Source organism: Nothoprocta perdicaria, unplaced genomic scaffold (genome assembly GCF_003342845.1).
Source record: "Nothoprocta perdicaria isolate Ctin4 unplaced genomic scaffold, notPer1 scaffold_72, whole genome shotgun sequence".
NCBI lineage: Eukaryota > Metazoa > Chordata > Aves > Tinamiformes > Tinamidae > Nothoprocta > Nothoprocta perdicaria.
In genome coordinates this window covers 48,365-61,980 of record NW_020455999.1, presented here as the reverse complement: position 1 = coordinate 61,980, position 13,616 = coordinate 48,365, and the positions used below count along the sequence as shown (strand labels likewise).

Below are 13,616 nucleotides of genomic sequence, written 5' to 3'. Positions count from 1 at the left end.
AGCAGTGGTTTCTTCCCCCAAAAAACTGCAGGAAGAGCATTAAAGCCCCCCGGGAAGCCCCTTGTCCACGGAGGAGACAGTAATGCACCCCCAAGCCCCCCCATTTTGGGGCTTGCAGCTCTCGTGGGCGAAGGGGTTTTGCCATGAAATAAAAATTCAAAATAAAAAAATAGATAAAGAAAGGAGCCTGCCAGGGAAGCGGGCACGGAGCGGGAGCGCTCTTTGGCACATCGGTCCCTTCCCTTTTCCCTCGGAATTTAAAGCTAAGCCTTGCTCCGAGCCAGCCGGCATCCGGCCCCCCGGCCCCGCTTTCCCCATCAGCGGCTTCCCAGGACGGTCCTCCGGGGAAAACGGGGCTGCGGGGGCTGCGTTCGGGGCTTCCCATGGCAGAGGCCACGGCTCTTAGAAAAAATAAAGCAATAAATATACTAATCCTTTTTTTAAAAAAAAAAAAAAAAACTTTTAAAATGTGCTGTCCCTGAACTCTTCCAGTGTATTCCACAATGCTAGAAAAATATTTCCCTCCCGCCCTGCTTTCCAAAAAAAAAAATATATCTTGAGATGCTTTCGATGCTTTCCAGCCCCGCTGTCTTTGCTGCGCGGGTGCCTGGTCGTGTTGGAACAGGGAAAAACATACAAAAAAATAGAGCTCAGAGTCACTGCGGGAGCGAGGAGAGGGCGTTTCACAGTGGGCCGAACCGCGGGCGCCGCGCCGGCTGAGCACCGGGCAGCTCGTTGCACGGAGCAGTGGTTTTGAGCCTCGGGGAAGGACGGGGGCGCGCGGGGACGGCGGCCCGGGCGCGCGCCCCTCACCACACCTCGCACTTCTTGGGGGGGTTCATGGGGGAGCCGGGCGGGCAAGCGAAGTGGTGGGCGAACTCGCGCGAGTTGGAGACGGTGCCGATGACGCGGTAGCGCGAGGGGCTGTGCGGGTCGGTGATGAGCCCCTCGTGCGAGCTCTCGGGCGTGCGCACCGAGCACCACACCTGCGGCACGCGGGAGACGGGCGGCTCCAGCTTCGGCTTCGCCAGCGCCGCCGCTGCTACCCGGCTTGGCTACGAGCCGCCACCGCCACCCAGCTTGCCCATGAGGAGCCACCACCGCTGCCCATTTCACCCATAGGTCCACACCACCACCACCCAGCTCGCCCGTGAGTCACCAAACCACCACCACCACCCAGCTCGCCCGTGAGTCACCAAACCACCACCACCATCTAAACTCATCCACACGGACACACCACTAATACCCACCTCATCCATGAGCCGCCACCACTACCCAGAGCACCCAAGAGCCATCGCCATCGAGACCCGCGTACATGCTAAGCCACCCACAACCACTACCACCCAAGCGTGACCATGAGCTGCCCATCACCACCCACAAGCTCATCCACAAACAGCCACCACGTGGCATCTTTGGAGGCATCGTAGGTGCAAACATCTCACTTTCTCTCCCAAGGAAACCCCTTCAATCCATCTCACACCCCTTGGCATCATGGCAACCCACCTGTGCGAAGCCCACGAAGAAGAGCTGGTGGTTGGTGAGGCCGAGGGTGGGGAGCGTTTCCTCCTCGCCGTTCCTTTTCAGCCAGTTTTGGTAGGCCTGGAGGACAGGCAGAAGAGCGGTGTCAGGGCCACCACACCCCACCCCATGCCACACCACCCCAGCCTGCCATCCTACCCGGTAGGCGGCCTTGAGGCCCCCGTTGTCGGCGATGTTCTCTCCCAGCGTGTGCTTGCCGTTGACGGCCTCGCCGTTGACGCTGTAGTTGCTGTACTGCTCCACCATGCACTCCGTCTGCCTCTTGAAGGCCTCCACCGAGGAGTTCTTCCACCACGGCCGCAGGTTACCATCCTTGTCATATTCCCGACCTGGGAGGAATGGGACCGTTGGCAAAGAGCTGGTGACCAGCTCCTCCACCACCACCATAGCCAACCGTGCTGGTCTTACCTTGGTCATCAAAGGCATGTGTCAGCTCGTGGCCCACCACCACGCCAATGCCACCAAAGTTCAGTGACCTGCAAGAGGGTGACATTGGGCTTCAGAATTCCAAAGTGAAACCCGCAGTCCCATCCAGCTGGGGCAAGCAGCTCCCTGCCAGGCCCAGGAACAAGCGGAAGTTTGGGAATTGAGTTTTCCCAGCCCAGCTCTTTTCCCACGGCGCCGCCAGCTCTTACTTGGGAGAGGCACGGGTGTAAAACGGGGCCTGGAGGATCCCGGCAGGGAAGACGATCTCGTTCTTGGTGGGCGAGTAGTACGCGTTGACCGTCGGCGGCGTCATGCTCCACCTGCAGCACAGGAGGACCTGGGTTGGCGCTGGCTCTACCTGTGCCGCGATAGCTCAACGGAAAGCTGCTCTCCCGCCATGTAACTGCCTCTCCAAAACCATCCCAACGCCTGGAAACCATCAGGGAGGACTTGCCCCGCGTGGCCAAATCGCAGCCCTCCACCAAGAAGACTTTGAGATGTTCCTGCTGGCCACCAAGGGGAAGTGGCGTCGTGGGCTTGTGGCGGTGGCGGGGACTTACTGGTCCCGGTTGGGCGGTTTCCGGAGCTGGTCGGCAGTGACTCTGGCCGAGAAGTTGTAAAACTGCATGACGTTCTCGAAGTAGAGGTCGGACACGGCCTCGTACTGCAAGAGAGAGCAAGGCGGGCGGTGACCCACGGGCACGGCAGGGTGGCCGTGGCACCTCAACCTGGTGTCCAGCAGAGCAACTCACATCGTTGAACACTTTATCCAGCTCCTTGGGGTCCATGATGAACTTGGGGTAGCCGATCATGTTGTAGATGGCATCTGCCTGGAGGAGAACACGGAGGTGCCTTTGGCGGAGCGCAGGATGGGATGGGAACAGTGCCCAGCTGCACCGCCATCCCTCACCTTCTCCTTGGCTGATTTCCTGGTCTCATCATCCATCCACTGCAGCGTCTCCAGGCTCTCCTCGAAGGCCGTCTTGATCTCAGCGATCATCTCCTCCGCCTGGGCGAAAGCTGTGTCAGGAACAGGGAGCCCCCAAATCCTCCTCCCGTGGGGACGCATCTGGGGCACCTACCACTTGCTTGCTGTCCTCGGCAAAGGTGGCCTTGACGAACATGGCCCCCAGGGCGAAGCCCAGGTTGTTGTCCGTGTCACTGATACAGAACTTCCAGCGTGGGAGGCAAGTCTGCGTGGGGAGAGAAACCCATCATCAGCCCCAGGAAGACGCAAGTTTTGGGACCGCAAAACCTGCCCGGCCTCCCATGCACCGTGGTGGGGACTTTGCAAGAGCGCCAGGAAGGATGAAACCTCACGGCTGGGATTAAAATACACGTAGGAAAACCACAGCTCGGGGCGCTGGTGGTGCTCACCTTCTTCGTCCCGTACATCACCTCCATGAACTTCTCCTCGGCGTCCTGGAAGCGCTGGTCGAGGAAGGGGCTGGTTTTCCGCACCAGGTTCCAGATCATGTAGTTGTGCAGGAGGCTGCGGCGCAAGGTGGGGCGGTGAGCGGCGGGGCCGGCGGCCAGCGCGTCGCCCACGGGGCTTCTCACCATTTGTCCGTGGCGAGGATGAGCTCGGAGACCTGCTCCAGGTACTCCTTGGCGTAGACCACCACGGGCTCCGACTCGTTGAGCTCCACGGGGTAGAAGACGGTGGCCAAGAAGGGCAGCCAGTCCACGGCCGGCGCCAGTGCCTGCGGACGCGCTCGCTTCAGCCTCCGCTTTGAGGTGTTTTGGCCCCGAAATGATGGTGAGATGAACGCTCGCCTACCTTGAGGTCTCCGGCCGTCATCTTGTGGTAGATGAGCTCCTCGTCGCGGTGCTTCTCCTGCGGGATGGTGATGTTGGCCAGCGCCGTCTCGAAGTCCAGGATCTGCTGCATCTGCTGCCGCGTGGAGGCCTCGTCGGTGCCGCCCAGGAAGGTGGCCAGCTCCACCATGTAGTCCAGGTAGCCGGCGAGCACCTGCGCGGCGCCAAGGGGGTCAGCGCGGCCGGTGCCATCCCGCTGACCTCAAAAACACATCGGAAAGCGGAAAAAGGCGCATCCTAGGAAGGCCACCCTCACCTTCTCGTTCTCCGTCTTGTTCAGGTAGTAGTCGCGGGACGGCAGCCCCAAGCCCGACTGGTCGACCTGCGGAGGGGACGGGGACGGTGCCGCTCAGCGGCCGCGCGGGGCCCGGCGCCGCCGCGCGCCGCCGCGCACGCTCCACCTGGATGACGTTGCTGTTGGAGTTCTTGGAGTCGGCGCTGACGTAGACGGAGAAGAAGGGCGACGTGCGGTAGTGCGCCGTCACCTCCCGCAGCGTCGCGTTGAAGTCGCCGCCGGACCAGGCGCCCGTGACGTTCCAGCCGCCGAGCTGCGGCGGGATCCCCGCGTGAAGCTCCCGCCGCCGGAGCCGCCCGGCGCGCCGGCGGCGAGCAGCGCGCACGCACCTTGCGGATGAGCTCGGCGAGCGGCGCGGCGCGCAGCTCCTCGATCTTGCTCTCGTTCATGCAGGCGCGGTAGTAGCGCTGCGCCTTGCGCTCCGCCTCGCTCGACACGTTGGCCGTGGCGTTCTCTGCGCGAGGCGCCCGGCTCGCAGCGGCGCCCGGCCCGGCAGCCCCGGCTCCATCCCCACCTCCCTCCCTGCCACGGAGCCACATAAGGGAACCAAAACAAGACGCGCTTCCTCCCTGCTCGCTTTTCCTACAGCCCCCGGCTCCACGTGGGAGCCCTCGAGTCTGTCCTTGCATCCCCAGAGGGTCATTTTCCTGCAGTCCGGGGGACCTTGATCCCTCAATCCCATCTTTGCATCCCCAGAAGGAGATTTTTCCATGATCTGGGGACACTGATCCTTCAATCCCATCCTTGCAGCCCCAGAGGGAGATTTTCCTGTGGTCCAGGGGATCTGCAATCCTTCTACCCCATCCTTGCCCCCTCAAAAGGAGATTTTCCCATGGTCCATGGGACTCATGAACCCTCAACCCCTTCCTTGCGTCCCCAAAGGTAGATTTTCCCCTGATTCGGAGTTCCCCAGGCCCTCAATCCCATCCGTGCACCCCTAGAGGGAGATTTTCCCGCGATTTCCCCAGGCCCTCAATCCCATCCTTGCATTCCCGGAGGGCGACTTTCCCGTGCTCCCGATCCGGGTGCCCCGCGCTCCGCAGCGCCGCTCACCCAGCAGGTGCTTCATGACGGCCTGGTTGTGCTCCCAGAGGTTGTTGAAGGTGCCCCAGCGCGAGTGGCCGTCGGGCAGCGGGTTGCCCCGGATCCAGCCTCCGCAGGCGTAGCCGAAGAAATCCTCGCACGGATCCACGGCGCGGTCCAGCGAGCTCAGGATGGCGCTGGTCACCGACACGCACGCTTCCGACAGGCACACGGCGGGCGGCCCTGCGGCGGCGCCAGCTCCGTGTCATCCATCCCTCCATCCATCCCTCCATCCATCCCTCCATCCATCCCTCCATCCACGCCTCGCCGCCTGCGCGCGGTGCCGGACTCACGGGCTCGGTACTGGAAGACGATGCCAAGCAGGCAGGCGGCCAGCACGGCGGCCAGCGCCGCCGCCAGCACCACCAGCTGCTTCTCCAGGCGCGTGCGCTCCGACCAGCAGCCCGCGCCGCTCCGCGCGCTTCGGAAGTTCACCTGCGGCGGGAGCAGGGCGGGGATTAGGGATGAAAAGAGGCTTTTTCCCCCTGGGAACCCTCCCGGTGTGCTCCCATGCCGGGGAGATCGCAGCCAGCCAGCGTGCCCACCGCAAGGGTCCATCCCAGCCCGATCCCGGCTGGGAGGGAGGCCAGGGATCCTGCCAGGAAGGGTGGCACAATGGGAGGAAACGCGGAGCTGCCGCCTGCTTGGAAAAGCGTGGTGCTGCTGAAAGGCGGCCCGAATGGAGATGCTTAAAGAGGTGGTAGGAGTGCCGGTTCGGCTCCCTGATCCAGCGGGAAACGGGAAAAGCAGGAGCGCTCTGATTTTCCCCAAATTAAGCCTCATTGGGAGCAAAGGGGCTGGATTTGAGGCAGAAAAATCCTTTCCCAAACTCCCGGTGCCAGTGCGGCTCCGAAGGGCTGGATGCTCCGGCGCAAGCCCAGCTTTCCCGCTGCTTTCAAAGCGGCTCCCCTGCCACGCGGGCGGCAACGCGCCCGGCTTAGCCTAATCCCACCTTTATGCCGGGACAAAGCTCCCAGCGGAGCCGTAATTGCTCGGAAAAGGCTCCCCGATGGCACAGGCTCTCTGGCCCGGGATCCCCTTCACATTTGGGGGAGTTTCACATCCCAGGGAGCAAAGGGCAGCGCGCGGGGACCTGCCGGCGCCATCCAGAGGGGACTTTGCCCCCGGAGCGCCGCGGCTCCCGCGGGAAGCCCTGCTCCGAAAGCCGCCGCTGGGAGCAGATCCCACCTGGAAGCCGTTGGGGTATCCGTCGCCGTCGGCCTCCAAGGGGTCCTCGTCGTCCAGCGTCGCGCGCTTGTAGGTCGACATCTGCAAGGCGAGCACGGCGCTCAGCGTCCCCGGCGCCGAGGAAGAGGAGGAGGAGGAAGGCGGCACGTGTGCCCGGCACGTCGGGAAGCCGCCGGCTCCCCCGGGACCGCGGCGGGAATGGGCGCCCTGCCCTCCTTCCCCCACGCGTTTCCTCCCGACACTACCAGCTCGCTCGCGCGCTCCAGCCCCGACCACATCTCTGCCCCCCGCGGCCCTCCAGGGCTCATTCCCAGCAGGAAAACCGAGGGAAAAACCGCGGCTGGGAAGGCAGCTCGCGGTGCCGCCGAGGCCGCTCCAAGTCACGACAGCGCCGGGGCTCAGCCCGGGGGTGAACAATAGGCCCTGAGGTGGGAACTTCCCGCGGCGCTCCGGCCGGGATAACGCCGCCTCCGGACACGCCGCCAGCGCCGTTAACCTCCTCCGCCCTGTGCCCGCGCGGCCCTGGGGGGCACGGGGGGTTTGGAGCAGCGTCTCCTGCTTCCCGGGGCGGAATCCGCGCGCGGAGCCGCCGGTTCAGCCGAGGCGCCGCCGCCGGGCCCTGCTTTTAATTAGCCCCGGGCGCTTGCACAACCACAACGAGGAAAACAAGCGGGACGGGAGGGGGATCCGGCGCGGGCCGAGCTGGGACAAGGGCCGCAGGGCTCCCGCGGGAGCGTTTTTACCCCCAAGTCTCCCTTTCCTTCCCCCCCACCTTGCTTTCTCCTGCTGTTTCCCTGCACCGGGGCCGAAAGCTCCGTCCCTGGGTGCAAAATTCCCGCCCCGCAAATCCGCCCCCTTCTCCCGGCTCCAAGTCCACCCCCTTCCGAGTGCAAATTCCCGGAGCTGGGAGCCTCCAGCCAATGCTTTCCTGCGGAAAGGCACTCTCGGCACTGCCCTTCTCCCCACAACACCAGCACTGGGGCGGAAGGTGGGGGGAATGAGTAAATAAAGGGGGTGGTCGCTGGCAGCTGGCCCAGGCACAACCCTATATTAGCCACCAGAGAAGCCCCTTGCGGTGCCGGGAGTGGGGCAGCTCCACGGGGAGCAGAAGAAACGAGAAATAATCCCTGAACCTCCCGCGTGCGGCCCCGGAGGAAGGAGGAAGTTAAGGACCAAAAAAAAAAACCACGCATTTTCCTTTTTCCTCTTTTTCCTTCCGCTTTCCCCCAAAACTGGCTGCTGCCGCCACGGGCTGCCAGGTTGGGGGGCAAGAAGAGCATCCCGTGGCACCCATGGGTGCTCTGCCGTGGGGAAGGGTGCCCTGTGCCCCGGCGCGGCCAGCGCGAGCCGTGATGGTGCTGCAAACAGGAAACTTTGGCCAAAGCGCCCCTTTTTCACCCCAAAATAATGATAATAAAAAGAGCCCCCCAAGATTCACACTGAGAAGGAGAAACCCCTGAAAGGGGCAGGAATCATCCCTCTGAGCTGCTTCCCCCTCCGTTTTTTTTGGGGGGGATGGGAGGGAAGGGGGTGCCGTGGGGGTGAGGGGCCCAGGCATCCGGGGGGCCCTGGCGTCCGGGCGGGAGCCGCCTGCTGCCTCTGGGCGCCATCTCAGCCACGGCGGCTCCAGGCGCTGCCCCCCCAACCCCAAGGCGCGGGAAAGAAAAAAAAAAAAAGCAAAAAAACACCCAACAACAACAAAAACACCAAAATCACCCATTTGGCCTTAAAGCACCCAAACCCCACAGCACCTGCCCCCCGCAGCACCCACCCCGAGGAGTCATCCAGGGGGTGACGTTGACTGGGGACCCTGGTGCTAACGAGTGGGGGGAACCGTGTCGGGGGGGGGGGACAGGGACGCGCAGCCCCCATGTGAGAAATCCCAGCGCTGCAGCCGAGAAAAACAGCAGGAAAAGGGCAAAAGGCGCCGAGCGGCCGCGACAGCCCGGGCAGGGGGGGACGCGGCGGCCGGGGGGGTCCGCGGCACCCACTCACCATGGTGGCGGCTCCGGTGCCGCCGCGGGCGCCGCGGCCTCCGCAGCGCGGGATGCACCTGGGCCGCGGAAGCCGCTGGGCCCGGCGGAGGGCCGGGCTTGCGCGCTCGCCGCGCTCGCGCCGCGCTTAACTCTTTCGGGAGGCCGCGCGCCGGGGGTCCCGCGGCGGGCCGCGGGGGCACGCGCGCCGCCGTGCCAGGGCGCGCGCGCGAGGAGAAGTGCACGCGCGTGGGCAAAAGTGCATGTGTGCAAGCCGAAGTGCACGCCTGCAGGCAAAAGTGCACGCGTGTGAGCGTGCAAGTATGTGATTGTGCAAGCGCGCACGCAGCCAAGCACACCGCGGTGCAAGTGTGCACATGCTCAGGCACCAAAGCACACAGACGCACACACGTCCCAGGACACGGTGATGCACGTATGCACCTATTCGAGCTTCAAAATGCGCGACATTGCCAGTGTGCCACCGTGCACATATTCGAGCTTCAAAATGCGCGATATTGCCAGCATGCGACCGTGCACACACGTAAGGCAAAGTGCATGTGTGCAAGCACTCAAGCCTGTGATTGTGCACGCGTGGTGCGAGTGTGCCCAAGTTTGCACATCCGAGCACAGTGGTGTCAAAGCGCATGCTTGTGTTTGCACACGTGCAAGCTCCCAAGCTCACCACTGTGCAAGAGTGCACACACGTGGTCATGCAGGTACACTGCACGCAAGCACCCAAGCGCACGGCCGTGCCCTTGTGCAAGCCACAAGCACTCACCTGTGCCCGTAGGCACACGCGCGAGGACTCAAGCACCGGCTCGTGCAAGCGTGCCCACGTGCAAGCCCGTGACTGTGCACGCACGCGGACACACAAGCACCCACGCCTGCAAGTGCGCGAGCTGAGCGCCCGGCTGTGCGCGTGCAGGCGCGTGTGCGAGCAGAGGACGGTGCGAGCGCGCACACAGGCGTGCGGGCACACGAGCGCGCCCGCTCCCCGCCGCGCCAGCACGGAGGGCGCTCCGCTTTGTCCTTTGTCCCCTCCTTTTCCCCCCATCCGCAGCCCGTTCCCCGCTCCTGGCCAGGATTTTGGGAGCGCGGCCGAGCCGCCTGACGAGCTTTTCCTCGAGCTCTTGATTGCCGCTTCCCACCAGCACCGTGGGAGGGAGGGAAGGGGGATATGGGGAGGGGGGGTCAGGCGCAGCTGAGCCCTGACGCGCTCAGCTCGCGTGTGGGGCGGCCCCGGGGGCGCTGGCCCCACGCGGCGGGTCCCCCAGTGCTCCCAGTGCTCCCAGTAGGACCCGGCAGAGGGCACCAGCAGGCCCAGTTTGGGGCCAGTCTCCCCCCCGCCCCCCCCCGCCCCGCTGCTGGCAAGCGGGTGGGGGGTGGAGGAAGAGGAGGAGGAGGAGGAGAAGGCTGGGGGGGGGGGGCGGGGGGATTTAAGGGCTCGCAGGGGCCCCGGCTCCGTCCTCCTCGCCGGGCGCCCACGCGGGACAGTCCCTGGGGACGTGGCCACGCGCGAAGCCCCCCCCTTGTGCCAGGCCCCGCGGTAAGGACCTCCCGCTCCGGTCTGCGGTCCCGTCCTCACGCGGGGACGGCAGCGGCTTGGATGGGATGTGGGAAGCGACCGGGACAGGGACACGGATGCGCCCCGGGGGACCCAGCAGGATGGGGATGGAGGCAGAGGGGCAACGGGGATGGGGCACACGGGGGCGGGGGGATACGGGGGACAATGGGGACTGGGGCACGTGGTGGGGACACGGGTGTGCGTGGGGACACGGGTGTGTGATGGAGACACGGGTGCGCGCGGGGACACTCCTGTGATGGGGACACGGGTGCACGTGGGGACACGCGTGTGCGGTGGGATGCGAGGGGCAATGGGGAAGCAGCTGTGCAGGCGACACGGGCATGTGGAGGGGACAGGAAAGCTCAAGGGGGACGTTACACTGGAGGTGCAACAGGGACCCAGATGTGCAACAGGGACAGGGACATGCAGCAGGGGTGTGGACGCGCACCAGGGACACACACTGGGGACAGGGACACTGGGCACAGGGACATAGCTACGTACCAGGGCCACGTGCAAGGGACAGGGAGGGACCCCTCCGCGCAGTGTGGAGGAGGCCCACGAGCCACCCGTGCCTCAGTTTCCCCCCGCGCCAGCCCACGATGAAGGCTCTCCTTGTCCTCACCCTCACGGCCTCGCTGTGCCTGGCCTCGCTGGTACCCGGTAGGTGGCTTTGGGGACAGGGCGGGGACCCGGGGCACCAAGACGAGGGGACTTTGCCCCGAGCCCGGCTTTGCAGAGCACGAGAAGGACCCTGAGTACTGGCGGCAGCAGGCGCAGGCGGCGCTGCGCGATGCCCTGCGCCTGCAGCGCCTCAACACCAACGTGGCCAAGAACCTCATCCTCTTCCTCGGCGACGGTGAGCGCTCGCGCTGCGGAGGGGACACCCACCCAGGGGACAGGGACACAGGGACGGGGGTGACGCGCGCGCCGCCCGCAGGCATGGGCGTCTCCACCGTCACGGCCGCGCGCATCCTCAAGGGGCAGCTGCAGCACGGCCAGGGCGAGGAGAGCCAGCTCGAGATGGACAAGTTCCCCTACGTGGCCCTTTCCAAGGTGCGTGTCCCCAAACTGGGTCACAGGCAGCGGGACGGGGCCACCGTGCCAGCCGCTGCCGCCGCCGCTCCTCCTCCTCGTCCTTCTCCTCCTCCTGCTGCTCCTCCTCCTCCGTGGGAACGGGGCATCCCGCGCTTGCAAAAGCGCCGCTTTGCAGCGAGGGGGGGAAAAAAAAAGCCACTTTGTCCCCTGTGTGTCCCCCGCTGCGGCCAGACCTACAACACGAACGCGCAGGTGCCCGACAGCGCGGGCACCGCCACCGCCTACCTGTGCGGCGTCAAGGCCAACGAGGGCACGGTGGGCGTCAGCGCCGGCGTCACCCGCGACCAGTGCAACACGACGCGCGGCCGCGAGGTCACCTCCATCCTGCGCTGGGCTAAGGACGACGGTGAGCGCCGCGGGGCGGGGGACACGTGCACGGCGCCATCCCGCAGCCCTTTGGCCCCGGGCAAAGGGGATTTGGCAGCGCCGAGACGGGGACCGTGCTGCCAACCGCGTGCCCCGCGCACGTGGCCGGCCGCGCGGAGGGCGGGTTTGCGCCGCGCCGTGGCACGTGTTTTTGGGGCCAGGCAAGTCGGTGGGCATCGTCACCACCACGCGGGTGACCCACGCGACGCCCAGCGCCGCCTACGCCCACTCGGCCAACCGCGACTGGCACTCGGACGGCGAGATGCCCCCGGACGCGCTGCAGGGCGGCTGCAGGGACATCGCGCGGCAGCTCGTGGAGAACATCCCCGACATCGAGGTAGGGACGGTGCCACCGGCGGGTGGAGGGTCTGGAGCAAGGGGAGATGTGGCGCTGGCCAGGAGCCGGGTCAGGGGGGCATATGGGGTGGGGAACCCCAGGGATGAGGGCAGGGACCAGTGAGGGATGTGGGGCTGGGATTGGAGAAGGGATTGGGGCTGGGAATGCCAAGAGAGGAGGGATGGGACATCCAGGACATGTGGGGATGGGACCTGCCGGAGTTTAGGACCAGGAACTGGAATGTGGGGATGAGACCTCCAGGAGGTGAGGGATGGGACCTCCAGAACATGTGGGGCCAGGACCTCCAGAATATATGGGATCAGGAACCTCAGTGGATGTGGGGCTAGGATCTCCAGGAGATGAGAGATGGGTCTCCAGAACATCTGGGGCCGAGACCCCCAGAAGTCTGAGGCCAAGAACTGGAGATGGGGCTGGGACCTCCAGAATGTGTGGGGCCAGCAGCCCCAGAAGTTCGGGACCATGAACCTCAGTGGATATGGGTCTGGGCACTCCAGGAGATGTGGGCTTGGGAACCACTGTATGTGGGGCTGGGAGCAGCAATGGGAGTTGGTCCAGGACCCCCAGGAGACATTGAGAGCCCTGACAGCCACAAATCCGGGACCCCCCAAAAATCACCCTGCCAGGCAGCAGGATCCACGACCTCTCCGCGCGCTGGGGCTCCCCGTGGGGCTGCCCTCCCCGGCCAAAATCTGGCCTTGCAAATAAGTACCCTTCTGTCCTTCAAAATAGCCCTGGAGGCCAACAGCGAAGCCTGTTATTTAGCCGGTTAATTGCCTGGTCGCATGTTTTTTTTCCCTTTAATATAATTTTAACTCCGTCCAAGGCTGGAAATAATTATATAGCGGGGAAGAGGGATTTTTTCCCCCTTTTTTTTTTCCTTACCCTTAATAATTTTGGCCTTGCTGTTTTGCAGAATTCACCTTCTGCGAGTAGCAGAGAAAAAAAAGGAAAAAAAAAAAGGAGGGGGGCAAAGAAATCTCTGCCGGGTGGCTATAAATACAGGCGGCCGCGGCGCTCCAAAGCAAACAGCGCGCGCCGCGGGACGGGGCTCCGCGGCGACGGCGGCTTCAGGCGGGGACCCCGGCTCGGAGCATCCCTCATTCCGGGATATTTTGGTGCCGGGCGGTGGCCAGGGCGGGGCCTTGGGGCCGTTCCCGGGGTTTTGGCACAGCGCTGCCCGCAGGTGATCCTGGGCGGCGGGCGCAAGTACATGTTCCCCAAGAACACCAGCGACGTGGAGTACCCCGGCGAGGAGAAGCACCGCGGCACCCGCCTCGACCGCCGCGACCTCGTGCGCGCCTGGCGCGAGAGCAAGGCGCCCGGCAAGGTAGCGGCACGCGGGCGCCGCGGCCGCGGGGACGCACCGTCGCCCCGCGGTGACCGCGCTGTCCCCGGCCCCGCAGGTCGCCCGCTACGTGTGGCACCGGCGGGAGCTGCTGGCGCTCAACGTGAGCCAGGTCGACTTCCTGCTGGGTGAGCCACGTCGCGGGCGGGCGGGCGGCGCCGGCGTGGAGCTCGGCGACACGCGGCCACCCTCGTCCCTCTAAGGTCTCTTCGAGCCCGGTGACATGGTCTATGAGCTGGAGCGCAACAACGAGACGGACCCGTCGCTCAGCGAGATGGTGGCCGTGGCCATCCGCATGCTGCAGAAAAACCCCCGGGGGTTTTTCCTCCTGGTGGAAGGTGGGCGCAAAAGCGGCAGGAGCGGCGGGTTTGGGGTGAGCGCATGGGCGGGTTTGGGGTGCGCCCATGGGCGGTGACGCGGGGCGGCTCCGCAGGCGGCCGCATCGACCACGGGCACCACGAGGGCAAGGCCAAGCAGGCGCTGCACGAGGCGGTGGAGCTGGACCGCGCCGTGGGGCTGGCGGGGCGCCTCACGTCGCCGCGCGACACCCTCACGCTCGTCACCGC

The 13,616-nt window shown here is 65.1% G+C and overlaps 2 protein-coding genes across 2 annotated transcripts in view; one reads left to right on the top strand and one right to left on the bottom strand.

Moving 5' to 3' along the window:
- Window positions 1–451: 451 nt before the first annotated feature.
- On the bottom strand, window positions 452–8,383 carry ECE1 (endothelin converting enzyme 1). The gene is made up of 19 exons (XM_026051059.1): window positions 8,345–8,383; window positions 6,350–6,430; window positions 5,455–5,596; window positions 5,132–5,344; window positions 4,408–4,532; window positions 4,185–4,331; window positions 4,040–4,105; window positions 3,746–3,937; window positions 3,526–3,668; window positions 3,343–3,457; window positions 3,048–3,158; window positions 2,876–2,974; window positions 2,718–2,795; window positions 2,526–2,629; window positions 2,175–2,285; window positions 1,948–2,015; window positions 1,678–1,868; window positions 1,504–1,599; window positions 452–986 (listed from the first exon to the last, which is right to left on the bottom strand). Exons 1-19 carry the CDS (start codon window positions 8,345–8,347, stop codon window positions 810–812), a joined length of 2,262 nt encoding a protein of 753 aa, XP_025906844.1. The 5' UTR covers window positions 8,348–8,383; the 3' UTR covers window positions 452–809.
- Window positions 8,384–9,857: 1,474 nt separating this feature from the next.
- The window catches only part of ALPL (alkaline phosphatase, liver/bone/kidney), a 4,714-nt gene continuing 955 nt past the window's right edge, over window positions 9,858–13,616 (top strand). The window contains exons 1-10 of the mRNA XM_026051064.1: window positions 9,858–9,868; window positions 10,480–10,546; window positions 10,623–10,742; window positions 10,824–10,939; window positions 11,153–11,327; window positions 11,509–11,684; window positions 12,889–13,032; window positions 13,109–13,178; window positions 13,254–13,388; window positions 13,484–13,614. Of these exons, the coding sequence (XP_025906849.1) occupies window positions 10,486–10,546; window positions 10,623–10,742; window positions 10,824–10,939; window positions 11,153–11,327; window positions 11,509–11,684; window positions 12,889–13,032; window positions 13,109–13,178; window positions 13,254–13,388; window positions 13,484–13,614 (1,128 nt within the window). The 5' untranslated portion in view covers window positions 9,858–9,868; window positions 10,480–10,485. The remainder of the gene's footprint in view (window positions 9,869–10,479; window positions 10,547–10,622; window positions 10,743–10,823; window positions 10,940–11,152; window positions 11,328–11,508; window positions 11,685–12,888; window positions 13,033–13,108; window positions 13,179–13,253; window positions 13,389–13,483; window positions 13,615–13,616) is intronic.